Genomic DNA, 21,873 nt, shown 5'->3' on the forward strand with positions numbered 1-21,873 from the left:
GGGATCAGAGTGAGACCACGCTCTTACATAAGACCCCAGAGCCGCCGTTTTCAGCCAAAAATAAGACCAACAGATGAGCGATAGTCTCATGCAGCCCTGGAGGGTGTTCATATATGTGTAAGAGATTAAGTGGTTTCCATTTGCTCTGCGTTTCAAGATCAAACATTACGTTATAAAATGTCAAGAAAAGGAAACGCTTATAGATGTTTGTAATAATGCCGGCATTATGTCAGAGCTGTGGTCTATTTAATGTCCATGCCATTGTGGGGGCTTGCTGTCCAGCTTCTCAAATGTCCACTGCAGTCACGCACTGCATGTTTTCACTGGAATGCAGTGAGGTCAGCAGAGCCTACTGGAGTTTAGAATGACTGTTAATGTTCAGTTTGGGTCGGTGTCTTGCAACTGTGTATACAGTGTAAACACGGCACCTTTCATTATTAGCAATTATTAGTCTTATTAGTAGTAGTATAATAAAAATGAGTAGTTGTAGTGGTAGTTCAGATACAAAGTGAGTTACCTTTAACTTAGTTGGCTAAGCTTGCATACACATAAAATGTGGTTATGTCATTATATTTGCATTAATGTGTGACAAATTATCATTATCTAATGATTTGTTAGCTACAAATCAAACACCCTGTAGCAACAGTGGAAAAAAGACGAAGAAAAAAAGTTGGCAGCTGGTGCCACATAGAGACCCGTTAAACAAGCTGAACCGACGAACAGTAGCGGTCAGAGATTTCAGACGGGACGCCCGGCTGCCTAACACTAACCCCATTTGTTTCTTCACAGGTTACAAGGATCAAGGGGTTCCCCAGCAGCTGTGAGCAGCGCTGGCTAAGCCGCCGCGGCAATGTACAGAAGTGTCCCAGCACCTGCTGATGACAAGGGCAGCGAGATGCCTTCAACGCCAAGTGGAGGATGGCCATTTTTATTTCTGCAGGTGCCCCCCCCTTCCCCCCCCCCCTCCCCCATGCTTCCTACCGTGTCACAGCTGGGAGATAGTGTGAAGAACACTTAAACTGGGAAGACTTTTATTCAGCCAAACTCTGTTAGAAAATTACATATATATAAAAAATAAACACCTGCAGTTGTATTTGCTATCTGCTGTTGACTGTCCACTCCGTTGGACAAGATTTTTGTTTAAGACGTTAAAATGTTTCTTTCTTTTCTTTTTTTTTTTACTTTAAATGTGTAATTGTTGTGTTAGCACTTTTGGTCACTCAAATAGTTTTGGTATTTTAATTAGCTGGTTTTATTGCTGTAACATAGTATATGTATATCATCTTTCAATTTTTAATATTTCCCACCCAGCCTTTTGAATATTGAAAGTGAAATTATTTCTTATATATATATATATATATATATATATATATATATATATATATATATATATATATATATTTATATATATATATATATAATCTGTATGGATGTCACTTTTATGCTTTATGCTCATTAGCATCTGTCTATGACTATATTCATACCACTGGGATCGCAAAGTAAGTCATTTATGTAACTTCAAATTTACTAATTGTTAGTGGTTGTTTTTAGTGCGGCAGTGTCATCATAAACATCAATGTATTGTTTAGTGAATCATTCTAGGCCGGTTGCCATAGATACTGTTCGGAATAACAAGATCTCAGTTTGTACTTGTGGGATTAAATAACTGTACTTGGTATGAGAGTGATTTTGGTTTTTATTAAAATCACAGTGGAAAATGAACTTGGCAAACAGAAAGACTATTTATAGCTGTAGTGAGCTGATTTATCCTCCATGGAAGGCAAGTTTGACGTTGCTGCAGCAAGTGGCTGAAGTCAGTTCCCCTGGGAGATGGCAGTGGGCTCTGGGCGTTTCCGGTGTAGATGAGGAACGGTTTGCCATCAGCCCACTGCCAGTTTTCCATTATATGCATCCACTGTTTGGGAGACTTTCCATGCCGTCATCCTCGCTACGATAAGCCAGAATCTACAAAAACACCACGATCCGGCCCTATACCGCAGAGAGAGGAAGGTCGTCGGTCAGGACGTCCCCTTGTCTGCATGGTAGCTTCTACCTTATGGTCTTTGAGGGCTGTAGCGAATGAAGTTCATACTATATCTGTCACTTGCGGTCGGAACGGAGGACACAGGGCAAATAATAGGAAGTTTATTACAGACACAGGTAACAGGGCCAACACAATGACAGAACTGGGGATCACTAAACTGGGAAGCACTTAAATGCCAGAGTAATGAGGAAACAGACAGGAGGCAGCTGGGTGTGATCAACAGGAGGACAGGTACGAGCGCTGAGGCTAACGAGCACCACGCCAGGCAGGAGACCGGATGGTCAGGCATGGCAGGACGCGACAATATCTCTCAGCTAGTAAGATATTTACACCTAAAATACCAGGGGAGGTGACTTGCTGCTCAAATGATAAATAACATTGTAATTTTTGTCTGTTTCATTTTACTATGTTGTCCACACTTATGTCCTTTTCCAGGAATAACAATAAGGAAATCCGTATCTTATTTTCAAGCCTAATATCCTTTTATTTAAGTTGTGTATATGAATCTTTTTTGAACATGACACAGTTGTGTTGCACGTGTGTGTCCAGTGATGTTTACACCTCTACCGCAGCATCTTACATTGACGTAAGGTGTCTGCCTCATGGCCTTCTTGGTGTGCTGAATGGACAACGGCCTTTGCAAAGCAACAGATAAAGAGGATATTCATGCAGTGGCTTCGGGATGGTCATGCGCTGGCACTCTCCCCCCTGACAAGGGCACGAGGGCTGGCCTAGTCGCTTTACCTGTAGGTTATGCTTCTTAGCAGTTGAACGGAGCTGTCACACGCCCCTTTTATTCATTACACAATGCCATGTTCCAGCAAGATTCAGGCGGATTTTTACATGCAGTCGCCTACCTGCTAGGGCTTTCACTGCAGCCCTTATTAGGATTCATTACTTCTCTAATTGAGTTAATTTATTCATCCCCTCAGCATGGCACGGTACTGCAGTGGTTAGCACTGCTGTTTCCCAGCAAGAAGTTCCTGGGTTTGGTCCTTGGGTCAGGCGTAGGTCCTTTCTGTGTGACGTTTGCATGGGTTTCTGCTGGGGGCTCTAGTTTCCTCCCGCAGTCCAAAAGTGTGTCTGTGTGATTGGTTGAATAGTGACTCTAAGTTGGCCCGCTGGTATGTTGCTGACTGCCTAGGGTTGGTTCCTTCCTATGCCCACTGTTCCCTGGATAGACCCCAGTGACCCCAGTTGGGATTGAGTGGACGGTGGATGTATCTCCGTCAGCTCTTGCAGGTTGTTGTTGTATCTGTTTAAATGGAGACATTGTGAGCCAATGGGATCAAGTTTTGCCTTTTGCCCAGCCAATCCAATCGAAGCCTTTGTGTTTTTGTTTTCACCAGGGGCATCAGGAAGTTATTTGTAAATGTTTGGGAAGCAAAACAATTATTGTGGGGGTACATTGGTGGACTTGGGGGGAGGGGGGGGGGGGCGATTGCTGGCAGACTGATTGACCTGTTCACTTTTTCCATTTTTTAGGATGTATACAGAATTGAAAATATATGGCTTATTTTTTTAAATTAAGCAACCACTCCGCAAAACGGCTATCATTCTGTGGCCTGTGAGACTGAGAACCAGGGGTTAGGAACCCTGAATTGAAAGGGAACTCTTATTACTATTGCTGTGCTGCACTGAACTTCTCTGGGGCCCTCAGCGCAGAATTATTCCTGGAGGGCCGCTTCGATCTTGAGAGGGAGACCAGGTATATTTGTATCAACCCGGAAATAACAGTGAGGCGCTATTGCATCCCAAGCCACTAGGTAGCGATGTCACACTTCACAACCACAATGGCACAAGCCTAATTCTAACACAAGGTGTAAAGGCTGCCAACTCAGCGGGTTAGGGCTAACACGAGTCCTCTGGCAGCATTTTACCTCCTGGGTGGAAAAACAAGCCGCCCACCACTTCTAGGTCACTGTGGGCTGTTTATGAGTCTCGAAAACGAGGGCTGTTATGGTTCGCGGTAGCAGTGCAGCTATCTTTGTTATGGATGGCTGGACACTGTTACAGAAGAAAACGCCTCCATCGCAAGCAACGTAGAGCTGAAAATCAGCAACGGCAGCATTTCTCCTCTAATTTGGGCCCAATAACGCTGTAGCACCGTGAGCAGTCGGGTTAAACACCTTCCCATTTAGGCATCATGTTTTATTGATGCATTTTGAATGAAAGGACCTCGTAAAAGGTTACAATAGGAAGCGCCCTTTTAGGATTTACACTTGCAATCTCCGAGACTCGCTCCCTGAAGCATCGCTCTCTGTCGAGTGCCTCAGAACGTGCCATAACTATTTTTCCGCCATAACGAATTTCCTCTGGGACCCTGCCCCCTACATTCCTCCGTCGGCTTTTTCCCATGCTCTGGGATGTCTTTGGAATGTGCCCCGTGTGTGTGTTACTCCCACAGCTTCTCCTCTATGACCTCAGAGATTAAACAGTATAGATCAACCTGGTACAGCTTGGAATTACAAAGCTTCAGGCCCAGTGGTTGTGTCTGTCCGTCGGTGTCGGAGTCTTATTACATTACGAGGAACGTTGTACCTTATAAATGTTCCGTGGTGTTCTTGTGATGGGGGTTTTACAGAGGCACAGAATGAACTTGCCAATAAGCGGGAGGGTTGATCACTGTTGTTAGAGGGAAATGCAGACGACTGCACATTTTCTTGGGCCCAAATGCATGGCAGATGAAACAGATCCGTCCCAAATGGGGTCAACAGACACGCAGCTGTTTATATCAGTCCTCGTGGAAGACCCACTGAGGGCAAGCCCACCAAACCGACCCCCGTGTAAATGCACTAAATATGGGGAAGGGTCCCGGCCGAATTAAAGTCACAGGACGTGTCACCCAAGATGCGAATGAGAATTCGGAGAAACCATGTGTAGCCATCGCTCTTGTCCCATCCAGCTGGGCTTCACTAAGAGAGGATTGCAAGGTGCCCTCCAAGTGGGCGGTGTACTGTCCTTCGCCTGGCGTTGCCATGGCAATTTTTAAATGTGCTCCCTGTCCGCCCCCTGTCTCTGAGGTGTGAGATGGCTGCTCGAGCCGTAAATGGTAATAGTGTGCCAGATCGAGGTCAATGCAGCGGCAGGGGTGGGTGAGTTTTCTGCACATGCTCCACATTTCCAAACACCCCCCCCCCCGCCCCACCATCCTGGCCGACCACTACAGGCTTCTGGCCAAAGATTAGTTAAGCCACGCATTGCTAAAAAAGGAAGTCCTGTCTTCCGACGCAGGACGTCTGCCGTCCTGCCCGGTCTCCGGAGTCGGCGCTGTGTGTGGGGGATGTGACCACTCCCCATCACAGCCACTTACACAGCTTATAGCTACACACATTCACATTTATACAAGAGGACTTTTAGTTAAGAAATTTAATGGTACAACAGCAGACCCTCCTCCTATATTTTGTCACAAGTATATAAACAGAAGGCTCTAAACAGGAGAATCATAAAAACTAAATGATTTATTAATATAGAATAGCTGTCATGCCTAGATTAAGTGAGTTTACCTCAGTTGTGTTAATTAGAGCTGGATTGCAGACAGGAATTACAGGTAGATCACCAAAGTCCAAATGGATGGGAAGTGTAGTCTTTTGAACCTTTGAGGGAAGCTGTTAAAAATGTGTTGCAGTTATATGAAAACTTTTTAGTAGGAGGATAAGTGTCCTGCTTGTCTGTTTTCCCTTCTTCTCTCTACACTGTGTAGCTGCATTTATATTAAGTCACTCTTCTTGAAAATAATCATCCACTGTTGAGTTAATGATATCTTTATCCCTAAGCTCAACAAACAGCAACGGTAATTTGGCCACTTATTTTTAGAGCTAATTTCGAGTCTGGCATGGCAAAAAAGAACGATATAAAAACAAGCTTCAAAAGCAACCCCTGCATGTAGATGCCAAACAAAGAATTTGAGATTAAAGGATGATGACGCATTATGGTTGCATGGAATATAGCTTGGTCATCTTGGTATTATATTCTTACGATTACATTTATATGGTAGGAAAGGAAAACATAGATGAGCCTCGTTTGATGCTAGATTGTTGGAAATGAGGATGAAGTAAAGCATGACAGCCTTTCTAGATTGTGTGACACCACTGTTTGCTTTACAGAGGAAAATGAAGGCTGCATATAAACAGCGATGGAGGTCCCAGTGAACGACAAGCTAATCAAGGCAAGAAACAAAGGCAAAAGAAATCAGGCTTTTTTAGTTATAATACAAATTTACTACAACGATCAATCAATGTATAACCATGTGTAATACATAGCAGTATTGATAAGACATGTTACACGCATTAATGTGAGCGGAAAAAAAAACACGACAATGGCCGAGCTGCCCGAAGTACCCTCATTACTAAATAAATGCTCTCTTCAACATCATTCCACCACCAGGCCTTTATTCCATATTTGAAGTTTGCCCGTTTGTACAAAACGCTAACCTCTAGAATGTTAAAATGTAACACTTGCACTTCTAATAAGCAATTAATTGTCTGGCAAATCTTTTAGCATTTACAGTCATCTGAGCGAGACACGCCAGCTTGCAATGTACAGATTTATAGAGCGCATGCATCTATTTTAGTGTTCTTGTGCAAATACCAAGAAGTAATAAATATGGTTATGCGTTCAACGAAAAACCACACATTCTGGCCGCAACGTCCATAGAGTATTTGCAGTCAGTAGGACAGTCCTGCATTTTTCTGAGCTGCCACTAGAAGGCGGCATGTCCATTTGATGAGAACATGAAGCCTGACGTGAACAGCGGGCTTCGTCCTGTTAGAAGGATCTTACTGCGCGATCGAAAAGTGAAAGACAATGGTCTGTGCTGTTAAATTATTAATCACGATAATAATCCAATATAACACATGGTTAACAGATGTTACAACGAAAAGAAACCACAATTTTTTAAAGTTTAATCATCCTTCCAGGAAAACATTTATGTGTAGCAAGTCTTTATCTCCTATATAAATAGCACGTGTGCTGTGGGTACATGTGTGTCTAAATTTTACATGGAGGTAAATTTTTAGTGACTCTTTTTAAATAGACTGAGTGACCAGACTACCCGCTGTCCCATTTACAAAAAAATTCAGGCTGTTTCCTGATTAAGAAACAATATTAAAAATGTTCAATATTTAAATATATTTAAATATTTTAAAATGTTAAAGTTCACTGTCAGCAGCTGTAACGTTACTTTGACATGTACGATTCCCCAGTTACTTTAGGATATAACACAACGTAAATTGTGGCAAAAAGATGGCCTTTTACACAGGGAGATGCTGGAATGTCCGCACACTCAGTTGAGTGTGTGTGTTACACACTGGCAATGTTGTTTCTCTTCAGGTGGACACTCACATTTCTCTGCACTGGATATATAGTGTGCAAGCTATAGTCACTAACTGCATATGTACACCTTTCCCTACATCTCCAAGCAGGATCTTCTGCAGTTAGGGGTTTTGGGAGGGTCCCTAGGCCTCACAAAGTCTGCCCTGTGCACATGTCCAAAAGATTAGTGGAGGTCGAATCCCACGTACGGCCCCACGCCGGCTTCCCCACCAGTGCCCCCTGGGCAAAATTCCCCACCCAATTTAATGTTGACGTGGACAGTGCTCTACATGGACCCACTGCTTGCAAAGATGGCACCCCTTTAGAATCAAGGAACCCTAGAGAGCTGACTCAGTCACCTACCGGCACTGCACTAGACGTTGACAGTCTCCATACACACACGCTGTCTATACTGACTGGGCCTCTCCTGTACACACACCTCCCACCGGCCATCGGAAAGTGTTCAGCCTCGGCATGTCAGTAGCGAAGGGAACTGTGCAATTTTTCAGGAACCCAGGGTCCTACTAGAGCCAAAACCTTTCTCAGTTCCCCACATGAACATCAACAGGAACTTGCTGCAAAAGTCAGCGATGGAGGCAGAACGCTTTGTGTATAATAATATATTGTTGTGCAGCGGTTTCTCTGGGATGTTTTGTAATATCGCTATCCTAATCGTTACTAATAAGGTTATATTACAGCAGCAAATGTCTATTAAGCCTGGAACATTACGTTATGTGCTAGACCATCATCACTCCAGCCAAATACAAATCGCCTTGCTAAATGAGCTGATGATAATACCCAGCTGTGACCTGTTTAGACAGCAGGACTATGAAAACTGTCAACCCTAGTCAATCGTCCTCTGCAGGCTGTGTGTGTCTGTGTGTGTTCAGCCCGACTGTCGAGATGGGTTTGCATGGCAAATGCTCATGTAAACAGTACCTGGGGGGGGGGGGGTACATCTGGCCCATTGGTGGACCGCAGGAGCCAAGCAACACCTGCTTGGGGGGTGAGTGAGGGGAGGGGTGGAAGGAATTCCCAAGGACATGTCCTGACATGGAAAAAAAATGGGCGGGAAAGTCCTGCTGGGGCCGCTGTAGGGGACGGGAAGCCGAGGCGAGGGGGGCAAGTGGGAACAGGATGCAAAGGAGGAAGTGGGAACCATCCCCCCCCATTGCCTGCTTTGGCCACCACAGGATTAGGGCTATGGGGCTGAGGACTTCCTGGGAACATCACCCGAGATGAGGAACTGACCTCAGACTCATGTCAACCTGCTCACCCGCTTCCTGCAAAAGTCAATAAACTCACCTGAATCCCACCCAGCCTGCTCACAGCTTTTCTCTGGCCATAGGGGGGGGGGGGGGGCGCTAAGCCTAACCCTACATTCACTCCACTTCACTCTTGCACACCGTCGACATGTTTTGTTACTAATCGGTTCCTTCAAAGGTACGTTTAATGTTTTCTTCAAAGCTGTCAGCAGGCAACATATTTTCTTAGTCATCCTGTACAGGCTGAGAACTATATGACTTAACAAAGACATCTATCCGGACACCGATCCGGACGACAGGCAGAAACGCCGGAAACCGAAATGAGATTTTAATGGTTAGTTAAAGTTCAGGGTCACATTGCTGAGGACGAGGCCGACGCTCCGGAAGAGAACGTAAGTGAGAGAACGTTGTGGAAAGTGCTTAAGACAGTCTTAAGACAAAACAGCACTGTTTGAAATAGTACATCGTTTTAAAAAGCTTACAAAATTCAAAGAATAAGATTAAGATAACTGTGGGGGGGAGTATCGCAGAGCCTACTGTGGATATGAATATATACAACATGGATACGTAAGCATCACATTTGTGGTCCACTCAGCTGCCAGCCCGCTCCATGAAGAGGGGAGGGGGAATCCATGGGCGGAGCTGTCATGCTTTCCTTTGTAGTGCGCGTGTTCTGGCCACTGGTGCCCCCACTCCACACCCTCTAACCAGAGTCCTGCCCCACCATGTCAGCCAGAATGTCTATAAGGTGGTCCATTCCCCACAGGTAACCGTCCTCTCGGTTGCCCTCCACCCACATGGCCCGATGGTCCAACACTTGGCCCTCCGGCAAAGGTGTGGTCTTCCCAAAGTCTATCATCCACACCTTGGCTTGGTCCCGTTTGTCATGGACGAAGAGAAGAGAGCTGCCGATGACCTGGGGAGACAGAAGGAGCGGGAAAGAGGAGAAGGGTCAGAATCTCCCCATTATACTTGGGGGGTTGGGGGCACTAAAACCCAAGAGTAGGAGCTACTGAATACCACAAACTCTCATCTTAGGGTTGCCTCAGACAGAAATCGTTCCTTCCATCCGATTTTAATCCCTTTGTTTGCGGTTTGTATACGTTAGGATGAATGACAAAATTCCTACGCAAAAAACACACAGCTACCAATCAGACGGACTTCCGTTTAATGCCGTAACACACTTCATGAAAAGTAAGTCAATAAACATCCCACTAGCCAAACAACTGTTCCTTAAGCTAATAATGTACCTTGTTATTTTGGTTAAGGTTATCAGCCTGATATTAAATACACACGTCAGGTTTTCTGCGAGTAACTCCTTAAGTAAGCAGGCTTGGGAAGTCACTCTAATAGTCACATTTAGCATACAAATATGCCAAGAATCCAATAGTTTTATTTTAAAATAACACATTAAAGTTTTTAAGTGTTGAAGTTTTCTTTTTTAATCATTTTGGCAAGAGCCAATAAAATTGCAGAGTCTGTGGAATGGTCAATGGGATCCCCAACCAAGAGGAATTTACAGATCACATCACGCATGGTTCCCATTCGGACCTCAGTGTCTTCTAATTGCTACCATGAAAAGCAGGAAACGAAAGTGCGCTGCATCATTATATTCTATTGTCAATGTAGCAACTATTTTTAGCAGCCCTATTAATTTATGTCATCCCTCCACCACCGAACCACAATGGCAATTCCATCCTGTCTCAATCAAGAGTTTTTAATAAAATGCACAACATATGTTAATGCTTTCACTTTCAGGTCCATTTGATTTATATTTATACAGCACTAGGCCTGAAACACTCCTGTTTGGGCTGTTGGGTTCTCCTGGTTCTGGAGGATCTGCTATTAGGTATTTCTGATGAGAAATACGCTTACAGCCCATGGGCGGTTCTGACCTTTGCCATATATTTATTTTGTCATATATTTTTAAAACTTAAAATAGCTGGGGAAGAAAAGAGGAAGACTTACCTCGTGTGTCTTGAAGAAGGTGGATTGTTCCAGAGTGTCTCTTATTTCCTTCAGTCTCTTCAGGTAACATTTCTAGAGACAGAATAATAGAACAAGATAATATAGACTGTAAGTAAGGGGTGTGCAGACAATGGTATTATTATAAGACAGGGTTTCCAAAGGAGGGGGTCGCGAGGGGTCACAGGAGGGGGCACGAGACACCGGCGGGGGGTCGTGAGACGATGTCCACAATATGATTATAAAATTTTAAAAATAGGAAAACACGTGAACCGCAACTGGTCAATCACAATAAATCTACTGAGGGGAACCTCGCCCCACCCCCACCCCAATCGACAAAATCTAGCAAGAGGAACTCGGTGAACTTTGTGCCACTGATTGTTTGGGGAATCCTGGACTCGAAAGTTTGGAGACCCATATTAGGGTACAAAGTTGCAGCGAGACTAATATATCGAGCCAGAAAGACAAACAATGCCTGTGACTTATCTCAGAACAGTGAAACATTTTTGCACGGACAGTGAAAACACACGTGAGTTTGCAGCATCTACTGTGAGTAAGACCCTTCGTTTGGAAATTCACACAATGGCGGCAGGTTCTGGCTGACTGGTTTTACTATGACGCGCAATGGCTGCATGCTACAGGCTCATGGTAACACAAGGTCAAACGACAGTCATACGTCTGTGTCAATAACGCCTTCACGTCATGCTATAAAAAACCTTGGCCAATCACATTTTGCTCTTAATGATTACTGCATAATTCCTGCTTGCATTTGTTGAGTTTTTCTTTTGTTAAAACAGAATTACTGTTTTTAAGATAGTTTTCAGGATAACTTATTGTGTAAAAAGTAATAGTCTAAATCTAATTGTTTTGCCACATAAATAAATTCATATTAATAGTTTCTTCCTGGGCCATAACGATTATTGACAATGCTATAATTGTACAGTGTAAATATTTCTTTTTTAGTAATGGACAATTTCAATGTTTGGTGGAGTAGAGAACAGGAACTTCCTCTATTATTAGAGAGGGAAGTCCTGGGGGGTCCCCCCCCCCCCCGCCCTGTCTTGGCACAAACTCAAGAGACTACTGCGTCACTGCGTACGGTGGATACGCTCACCAGGATGTTCTTGTTTCCTTTGACGAAGTCGTGAAACGCTTCGATCACTTGCTCCCGACTCTTGGTCTTCTTGAAATCCCTGTTTACTGTTCCGTCTTCCTTCTGCCATGAGTGTGTGGGAGAGAAGGCAGGGGAAATGGGGGGGGGAGGTAGGGGGGAGTTGGGATTATTTTATTAAAGGTTATGCAAGGCAGGGAGTCGAATGTTAACACAGCGGCATGTTGCTTTCAAGGGGTATTATTTTCATTTCTGTGCAGTGAACATGCGGATTTGGTGTTGATCAAGTGGGTCCTTTAAAGTCACAGATCCGTTTTGACCGGTTACTTTCGAGGACAAAGAGGCAGGCTGGGCCCTCATCTCTCTATGCCACCTGCCCACCTGCCCTGGTCATGGAAGCAGGGCCCACACGCGGCACGTCGGCACCTGCGACTCCTCCGGGACCCGATGGGGAGGCCTTTTGGGAAACCCGCCCGGGCAAGAAGGGCAAAACATGTGATGTCATGGCAACAGGGCGTCAGGACTCTGTGGCCATCTACGGGCAGGCTCGACCGGGGGAGTGGAAAGTCAGCCCGAAACGCAGACAGATCATTTCACTAACGAAGATATGTGGGTAAAGAGAGCGGCCCTCCAAATTTGGGCAGGACAGTCATTATCCCAAGCTAAGAAGTACAAACAAACTGCAACTAACACTTAACTAATTTCCCAGGCTTAAAAACGAAATTCAAATTGCGTAATTTTTCACCTGAAATCTCCGCCCTGCCAAAATAACAACCTCTGTAATGACGCTGATTAAATGCGTGACGGTTTACATGAGCGGATGTGGGTGTCGCCCGGTGTCACTTGCCGGTGTTACTTTCAATGGACCTGTCACGGGCAGGCCTCCTCAGACGACAAAAACACGCAACGGTGCTCATGTGATCGGAGGCCTCCTTGGTTGCCCATGGCAACAGGTCAATTGCCCATGACAGCTTTATTAGAGTGCTTCTGCAGAAACACTCCTTTGCAAATATCGGGCATGATTTCACTTTTACCCAGTACACGTCTGATTCAATTTCCGTCAAACTTCCATCAAATTCAAGCTTCCAGATTTCCTTCTTGAAATCTGTCCCTGACCTCTCACAACAAGTACTTCTCTACAACTCTTGGATGATTTGAGAAGATGACATGGCTCCGTCTTGGCTTGTCAAACTATGAGGATGCCCCCAAGGTGAAGCGGTATTAGGAGGTCTAACTGACCTTGATGCCCTCGATGCGGAAGCCTAGAGTGGCTGTTGAGCTGATTGTTTCCCTCCATTTCATGTAGCGGGGCTTGGTGACGGCCTGCTGGGCATTCTCCTCCGGCGTCGGCGCGTCCGGGTCCACCTCGATCATCTTCTTGTACATATCGTTCCGCAAGCTGGGCTTCTTCCTGGCCTTCGTCAGCTCCTCCTCCAGGTACGTCCTGTGGACCCCGCAGTGGTCCGTTAGCAAAGTGCTGACGGCACGGTATCGACACCCGTCAACTACTGCAAACTAAATCTAGCATTTTCCTACATAGTCACGTCTAGGCCCGAAGTCGAAACTTTAATTGCATTTAGCTAGTACTGGAAAATCAAACATCACTTCCACTGTGTACAGCAATTACTACAGCATTTACAGTGTTGACACTGGTTGATAGATATCGGATATCATGCACATATGCAAACATCCACTTTGTCTTCGGCTGCCAGTTGCTGGTATAATAGATAGGAGACTGGGCTACAAATGTACAGCAGTCACTGGGCCTCCGCCACCAGGCCCCGTAGCCACACCTGACGCCCATCTTGCAGTCCATGACGCAGGGCAGGTCGAACTCCGCCAGCAGGTCGTCCATCTGGTTGTACTTCTCGCCGTCCTTCTCCACGTCGCCGTGGTAGGCGGGGACATACGGCTGTAGGACGTCGCGCATCAGCCGGTCCAGGCAGCGCTGCTCGCTCTCGCAGTGCTTTTTCAAGATACGCCCGTTGGCTCCTGCCTTAAAGCTTCCTACAAAGACACAGATCCCATGGCACGTGTCAGGTGGTCCCAAATTGTTATGGACCAGAGAAAAACACACCCCCCCCCAGAACTTGAATTTCCTCACCAAAACAGTGAACATTAAACTATAATCTGTAACTCACGTCATCATTTAAGCAGTAAAAAGAAAACGCATGGGAGAGATGCTTTCCAGGCGACTGCTAAAGGTTGATGCATACTTTGGCAGTTCATGCCGTAGCCTACGCAAGTAGCAAATGCCACTGCAATCATCTGCACTTGTGTGTTGGCGTGTCTGTTGGCGTGTCTGTTGGTATGTCGGTGTTGCCTTGCAATCACACTGCCGAAAAACTATTTTGCTGTGTGGTGGGTTTAGGTTTTGCAAAAACATTTTGACTTTGTTACTGGGAAGACAAACTTAGCAAGCTTTGCAATTTTAACGACCTTTACAATTTTATGTTCCTTCTCGACATCATCTAACGCATGTCTAAAAATCAGTATAACTTTACCACCTCTGCTTTTGCATGAGCCCTGCATGTGTTCCCCGAGCCAATCATCACTCTCATCCTTGCTATTTAAATCAGTCATAGATGGGTCTGTGTGAAATTTATGTTTGGAACTCACATTGTGATATCTAAAATTTTCCAATATCTCATGCTGCCCTGGCGTGAATGACTGCAACCATGGCAAAACCAACAGGCTAGCAACAAGCTAAATACTATTTGTCTAACAGCAGAATACCCCCAGCAGGAAACGAACAGCAAAAAAACATCTGCATTGGAGGAAGAGCGATGCTCCCAAGCAGACCGATCGCAGTCGCGGTCTGCGTCGCCGCGATGTGTAGTTACATTTCTGGGAAAGTGCCAGTCAGACTACGCTGTAGGGTATGTGGCTACGCTTTACCTATTGTGTTGATTCGATGCAGCAGTATAAATCAGCATCAGGGCAGCTTCTGTGTGCCAACCATTCGGACACACGACAGTAATAAAATGTAAATTTTGGTAACTGAGGTGAGGGAATGACTGCAATTCAATGCAGGACAGGGAGGGACAATGTTGTACCAATAAATGCATCTCAACGCAATTAGATGCTATGGAGATAGCGGTTCCTGCTAAGTGCATATCTAATAATAATGACTGCAGGCATCAATCTGCCCAGACTACAGTACAGAACTCAGGTCAGTTTAAGGCCGACGGCGACTCCTTTGTCTCCCCTCAAAAAAACCAACCGCTTCCAGTCGGGCCTACCTGCATGTCCAGCGAGCTGCACCCAGGGGTACTTCTTCTTGAAGGACATCACGAAGGGTGACCAGTGCACCATATTCTTTATCTTCTTCCAAGATTTATGCTGCACAGCAGAGAAACAAAGACGCGCAGACATGGTGAAGATACAGTATGGGAGCGACAGACAAATCCCGGCAGACGCCTACAGACCTTGAATTAACCTCGGCTGCTGCACTCAGCCAGGAGTGGAAAGTCAAACACTGTGTCTTTTTGTTTACAATAATTATTACTGTGCTGACAGGGCCTTGGTTATCATGTTATAAATATTCACTTCCTCCCATGAACGTAGTATTTGGGTTATCAATATCTAAGAGGCAGTTATGATTTTATTAATAGCCTTAAAACCATCCAACTTGTTGATATGTATGTCGACTTCATTTTGAGCTTCAGTTTGAGCTGTTATCTCCAGCAGCTCTTGGAAGTTTAAACACTTTAAGGTGTGTAGATACCTTAGAAAGTTATAAGAAGGTAGCAAGGTGCAGTGAGGACAGTGTTTAGTCTGAGTGATGCAGTTAATGTCTGCTTATCATTCCAAACCGCGTGTTGTTCCGTGTGTTTTTGGCAGGGTGTCGTCCACCCAGTTTCGGTTCAGCAACACGTCAGCATCATATGTTTACCCACATCCACTAGTGACGTACGATGCCGGCCAGAAGGCCGTAGGAGCAGAACGTGCCGTTTCTGCACACTGCACCAACAGCTGGTCCCCTGGGCCGAGAGGAACATTCTTCTCACGTTTTAGGAAAGCACGTACAATTTTGCTGCGTGTAACTGACGCAAGGGTAGCTACTTGGGCTTTGCCATTGGTCCCTTGAATTCGGAATGTGAGGGAGGGAGTTCCAGGGCTTGGGCTGGATGCCTCTGGCCTTCTCCAGCTGCCTCCTGATGCGGAGCAGCAGATAAGCGCTGAAGCATGTGCGGGAAGAAAAGTCTAAGGCCATAATATCGGGCTTGTTTTTCCCTGAGGAGACCCCAAATGCGATCCTGTCCTGCTCGGCAAAAGCCTCCCAGGTTTCTCTTTGTCGTCCTGTATAGCTTTTTCAAGCGTTAAGACCAGTCTGGCTCCATGCACGCTGGGAGCAGAGCTTGTTTTTCTGTTCCAGTTCAATGCCTCACCCTGAGAAACGCCAACTGTGGCTCTGTTTTGGCTAAAAACATAAAAAAAAACTGCAATGAACGTCTGGCCCCAGCTACCACTCTTTGCCTCTTTGTTGCTGTTCTGTGCTCCAAGTCCGGTATGGGGTTTCCCCTGGCTACCTCGCAAATGTCCAAACACGGGGAAAGCCTTTCTTCGTTTAGGGCCCAGTGTGTGCAGTCCCCCCCCCCCAGTGGAAAAGGGGAACCTACGTGTGGGAGTCCAATCACCACCTTCAGCTTCGCCATTTCATCTCTGTGGACGACCTCTGACCTCAGGCACCATGTGATCCCGCAATGGAGCAGAGTCACCTGAGTTTATCTCTGCTTATGACACCCAAGGAAACATTGAGGTTTTGTCCCTCATAACGCGCCGATTAAAGGATTAACTTCTTTGCGAACTTCTTAGCTAAACAGATGGCATCCATAGATGTGATTAGGTGGAAAAAATTACTGTAATCAGCGTCGCATCCGCAAAGTCACACTCCGAGGGGTTTCTCTGTTACGGAGATTTCCTTTAATCTTCTGCACGGGGTACATTACAGCAGGACCTCAGAAACACATAAAAGGCATTAATGGCTGTCTCAGCTCCAGCTCCAAGTTTCCTATCACACGCTCCTTTGTTCTGCTCCAGTGGAGGCGAGCGTGTTCCAGAACCATCTATCCCAGCCTTCTGTGCTGCGGCAGGAGGGGTCTATTTGGGGGAGGGGGGTTTGGAGTAGGCAGGCTACATGGAGGATGGCGGGGGGGGGGGGGGGGGGGGGGGGCTATGCACAGGTGGCCATAATCACCACTTTTCCTCCTGTTCGCAGCATGGTTAACCTCCCAGTTCCTGGAGAAACCCCCCCCCCTGCCAGAATGTTTTCATTCCATCCCACACTGCCTGCAACCTGCAACATTCATTGTCAGTCTATTACGGAACACCTGAGCATGAGTAAGGTAGGGATGGAATGAAATCAGTTTGGCATGGGGTAATGCAAGCACAGGATTGGAATCCACTGCTCTACACAATAAGTACACTGGTAAAGAAGAGTCTGACTATAGTGTGGATTTTATATTACCTCTGTTTATTTACTTATCATTTCAAACATGTTTCGGAAGTATTTGGTGTGTCCTGACCTACTCTTCTGCCTACAATCCACCTCTGCAGCAGAGGTCAATTGATGGTTTAATATAAGATTAACTAGCATGTTTGGCAAGGTTACTATGAATTATGGGATGTGTAGGATTTTAGATGTAGTGCTTTTTAATGGGAAAAATTATTCTTATAAGGTTTGTAACATTGATTCTGAGTGGTTATTGAGTAATGTGTTAAAAGTGTATTTATATGAAATGTCACAAAAATATTTCTTAATCCAAGGAATTACTGTTGTGCCAAATGATTGGCTCCTCGGAGAAAAATGGATTGTGTAATTCATTGAATTCATTCTAATGTGTAATGTGCAGGTCCAAGTCAGACTGATGTATTTATTTTTTGTTTTTGGCCAAAAATACTGTGTCAAAAGTTGTTTTTGGCTTGATTTAATAAATCTGGACCTTAAAGCTGCCTCCTGGTGTCATGCCCTCAGATGTTCTCAGACGGTTCTTGGAGGACACTGCAAAGTTCCAAAATCTGTTGCTTTCGTGCTCTTTTCCCATAGTTCATTTACATGACTCTACGAAGCAGTTCACTCCAGTGTTGAAGACACTAAGAGGCTATAACAATATAACCTATCAAAACTGCAAATCATCATTCAAATATGCCTACAAGACTCATAACAAAACCAGAAATAAAATGCAAACGCATTTAATGCATGCAATGCAATAGGTCTCTGACCAAGCCCAAATTTCTATTTACATAAAGGCAAAAAGTCAACCGCAAGTCTTTCCGACCTTCCTAAAGTCAAATAAAAAGTGATTTTAAAACCTAATGATTTGCTTAGGAAAATTGCGCCAGACTGGGATTAATGTATCAAAAAAAACATGAATTGAAAGATTGCTAAGTTTCTTTGGAAGCTAAAAGGCCTCCTCCCAATCATACGCACGAAAGAATTCCACGGAGAACAAAGCAAACAAGATTTAATGCTGTATTTTCAGTTTAATTGCTACCCTAGAAGTGCGGCTTCAATCATTTCCAGGAACTACAAGGGAAATGCCGCACTGACATACGGCAGGTGAATCCTCAGCTGGCCGGCATCGTCCTCCATATTAACGACATTAGTGCCACTGGTTTGTCTCAAAATGATTTCTCAGCATCCACCCACCCACTTAGGCCTAGACTGGGGAGGGGGTGGTCCTGAGGTGGCTGCACTGTTTAGGAGGACTGGATGTGGAAACCAAACTTAAAAGGAGTTATATCTAAACAAACCCAAAAGAAGTGGAAGTGGGAAGGAGGCCGTGAGACTGGTTGGAAGAACGTTTCTGGTAGACATGGAGATCCTTTGCAACCCTCAAACGGTGTCTGTTTACGGCGCACAAAAGCACTAGCGGCTCGCAGAGTGACTCAGCATTCAGCAGACACAACATAACACCCAGAAAACACAAAAAGGCTCACCGAGGCAGGGGGACGACATGTAAAGCCATAATAGGGATACTCAGATGAAGTGGCCGAGTGCTACTCGCACCCATGTCATGAGTGACTCCGAGAAATGGAAACATCCTCGGTTCTAATTACACCGTGCGCCAAACCGTCTAGGCAAACGGAACCATCTGGGGCGAGAGACGGCATGAAAGATGGGAGGGGGGTTGGGAAGAGTTCGGAGGAGTGGAGGAGCCAGCTACCCCCACACCCCCACCCACCCCAGTGAGACTCATTACCTGCAGTGCCCTGAGGAAGAGGAGGAAAGGCCTGGCCATGGCATGCAGCAGAGGAAGGGCGCGGTTCCACAAGCGAGATGCGAAGGAAGACATGCCAGACGGGGGGAGACAGCTCCGGCCGCGATTCCCAAGAAGTCTGCGAGAACGAGCTACTGCGCCAGTGATTGCAACGCGGCTCCGAGTGACATTATTAGCAAAAAAAAAAAAAAAAAAAAAAACACATCCAGGCTATGCAAATGTAGCCCGACCTCCTGGACCAACAGCTGGAGCCCTTATCCTGAGGTCCGGCTCCTGCGTTTCGACAAGCTGTCATGAAGTAAGGATGGCCACCACACCAAGGTATGCAAATGCCGGGGGGTTGAGGCCCCTATGCACACCCAGACGTCCTCAGCAGGCCCGGAGTAGAGAAACAACGGCGCACGACCAAGAAGAACGTTGGGACAACACTTACTACTCCCGGGGTGTTTTAACGCCAAAATGGTCTCTGAATTCAATATGAGGCACCCAAAAATCTCAAAAGATAATGGACACGAGGGTCACGAGAGACTCAGTCTGTGTAGAAAGCATGCGGGAACTTCCAAAGCGTAGGCCGTGATTACCTTGATTTTGATTAATTCGCATCACGGCGCTGATAAACGCTGATGAAAGTCGAGCTTGAGCGATTGCCCGAGGGTGTGGTCAACAGCAGCCCAGCCGCTGAGATGACTACAGTCAGGAATACAAGCTCGGAAGCCTTTGGAGCACGCAGTGAAATGAGCACGAGTCTGCAGTGGTGGCCGTAGATGACGCTGATACGTCTTTAGGAGCAGAACAGGCGAGGATAAAAGGATATCAAAATGGGGCCCCGAGTGAACAGGGTGGAGCTGAACAAATATGTCCAGCTGCTTTTCTTTTCTCTGGCTCAGCTGGCTCATGCACCGTAACATCATTAGAAGAAAGATCCTATTACTTACTGTCTTCCATCACTGGAAGCATTTTAAGCACATTATTGGTGTTCTGGGTAACATCTCAAGATCCTCTTCACTGCTATTTCAGAGGGAATGAAATCAGCGCTAGACAGACAATTTCCAGGCCACTTGCAGTTCTTGATGACTGTAAGCTGAAAACATGAGTCTCAGAAACTTGGCAGGTAGGCAACTAGCTGACTACAGTTGACCAGGCTCAGTACCAGCTGTAGCCAGTGTGACTCTCTAGGCAAGCATCACCATCAGCGCTCCTCGTTCAAAGCAAAGTGAAATTGGCTGTCAAGTCGGTGCCCCCTCAGAAGTTGGCACCGCAGGCAGCTGTCAATCTTGCTTATAGGATTGATTGGCCCGGTCTAGGCTCCTTAGTTCAGCTATACACTGCCTGTAGTCTTCCTTCAAAAGAAGGCACTGGAACGTGCAAGCATATTCTGATAGTAGGTTCATTTCTTCATGACCTTCATGAGATTCCATAAGTCGCACATCCCAGCTCTCTGCTCTTGGCCCTAAACGTTGACCCTTTTCTCATCTGCCTTCAAAACGGCCTCCTGTGTAGCATTTAGTGGTATTAACCAAGCAGGGGGAGCTGAGCTGGTTCACTTAAAAAATAAACAGAAATACTAAAGATGTGGCGTAATAATAAATCTGATTAATACATTAGCCAAAACAAGACAGTTCACAGAGGTGGATAGATGTTGTTCCAACAAACCAGTTGAGTATTCTGTGACTCTTTATAATCAACTGGTTGGCCTGGAGTTTTACTTTCTGGACCTGAGCTATCCACCACTGGCTGTTCAACGTAAGAACTGATCTCTAAATGTCAATCTGCATTAATGTTATATAAGCTGCTTTGGGCCAGAGTAGCTATTAGCTATATAAGTAAATTAAACATGTTCGTCTAGACAGACACTCATAAGCGAGTTGACAGTAGACTTCAAATGATTAAATTCATATCTGTAACAGAAACTGATACATACTGATTTCATATCAGTAGCGGCGACCACTGCCGTTGCAAGGTTTGTGTTGATAGCATTTCTTGCAAAGACCCCTGAGAAAGCATCACGCCTGGGCTTGTGACATGTGCATTATTAACAGCCAGTGGAGTGACCAGGGACGTGGGACACGGGCCTGTGTCTGGGCTCTAGACCCTGTGGATTGCTGTAGCTATGCAACTCTCTGTTTACCACGAAAATGAGGTAATGCTTAACGAAATAAGTACCTACACAGCTACTGAAACTATTGTAGGTAGTGTTCAAGGTAAACAGTACACATAGATAACTCATATTTGGACAAAGTAATAATGAACTGGGCTGCTAGGAATTGGTGCTATTGTGCTTGAGAGATTACCAGAATACACATACAGACAATAGTACAGGAATCACTCATAACTGTTTCACACAATTTACATTTTCCCGTTAATGGAGTGTGAGAAGCGTGGAGAAGGGGGATGTCCTGGGCCACGAGCCCAATACTCACCAATAAGAAGTACATTTTTAATTAACACTTAATTGCTTAACGGTTAATTACAAGTCACCTGTAATTGGTATAGGCAGTGGTGCCTAGAGAGGAATGTTTAGCGATCTAAAAAATCAATCCCTTAGTGAAATTCCCCACTAAAACATTTAACTCCATGTCAGGTGGGTGTTTACTGCCACAATGGATGTGATTCTTTGTCAAAATCCTCATTTTGATTCTGATGATTATTATGGAATTTCTGCATTGTGATAACATCTAAAGCCTCTATTATCATTGTAAAAGAAGCAAGTGCAATGAAATTTAAATCTTTACGTGTTCCTTCTTGCATACAGAGACATATACAGGTGGGAGGCAAGCCTGGGGTTTGAAGGCAGGACAGACATTTATCCGGTGCCCCAGGAAGTGAGGTCATGGGCTTTGGGGTGAGACCAGCACCCTGTCAACCACAGGCTTTGAACTGGTGACCTTCTGGACAAACGGCAGAAATCATGACGCACTACTCATCATATGGCATCCTATAGGCACATTGTCC

The 21,873-nt window shown here is 45.4% G+C and overlaps 1 protein-coding gene across 4 annotated transcripts in view; it reads right to left on the minus strand.

Annotated features, from left to right (window-relative positions):
* Window positions 1-6,241: 6,241 nt before the first annotated feature.
* itpkb (inositol-trisphosphate 3-kinase B) overlaps window positions 6,242-21,873 on the minus strand; it is a 28,647-nt gene continuing 13,015 nt past the window's right edge. For all 4 annotated transcript variants that reach the window (XM_048985592.1, XM_048985596.1, XM_048985594.1 and 1 more), the window contains 6 exons: window positions 14,941-15,040; window positions 13,492-13,705; window positions 12,938-13,142; window positions 11,702-11,803; window positions 10,591-10,662; window positions 6,242-9,538 (listed from right to left, as the gene is read on the minus strand). In XM_048985592.1, the coding sequence (XP_048841549.1) occupies window positions 9,326-9,538; window positions 10,591-10,662; window positions 11,702-11,803; window positions 12,938-13,142; window positions 13,492-13,705; window positions 14,941-15,040 (906 nt within the window). In that variant the 3' untranslated portion in view covers window positions 6,242-9,325. The remainder of the gene's footprint in view (window positions 9,539-10,590; window positions 10,663-11,701; window positions 11,804-12,937; window positions 13,143-13,491; window positions 13,706-14,940; window positions 15,041-21,873) is intronic.

Source organism: Brienomyrus brachyistius, chromosome 19, assembly GCF_023856365.1.
Source record: "Brienomyrus brachyistius isolate T26 chromosome 19, BBRACH_0.4, whole genome shotgun sequence".
Lineage (NCBI taxonomy): Eukaryota > Metazoa > Chordata > Actinopteri > Osteoglossiformes > Mormyridae > Brienomyrus > Brienomyrus brachyistius.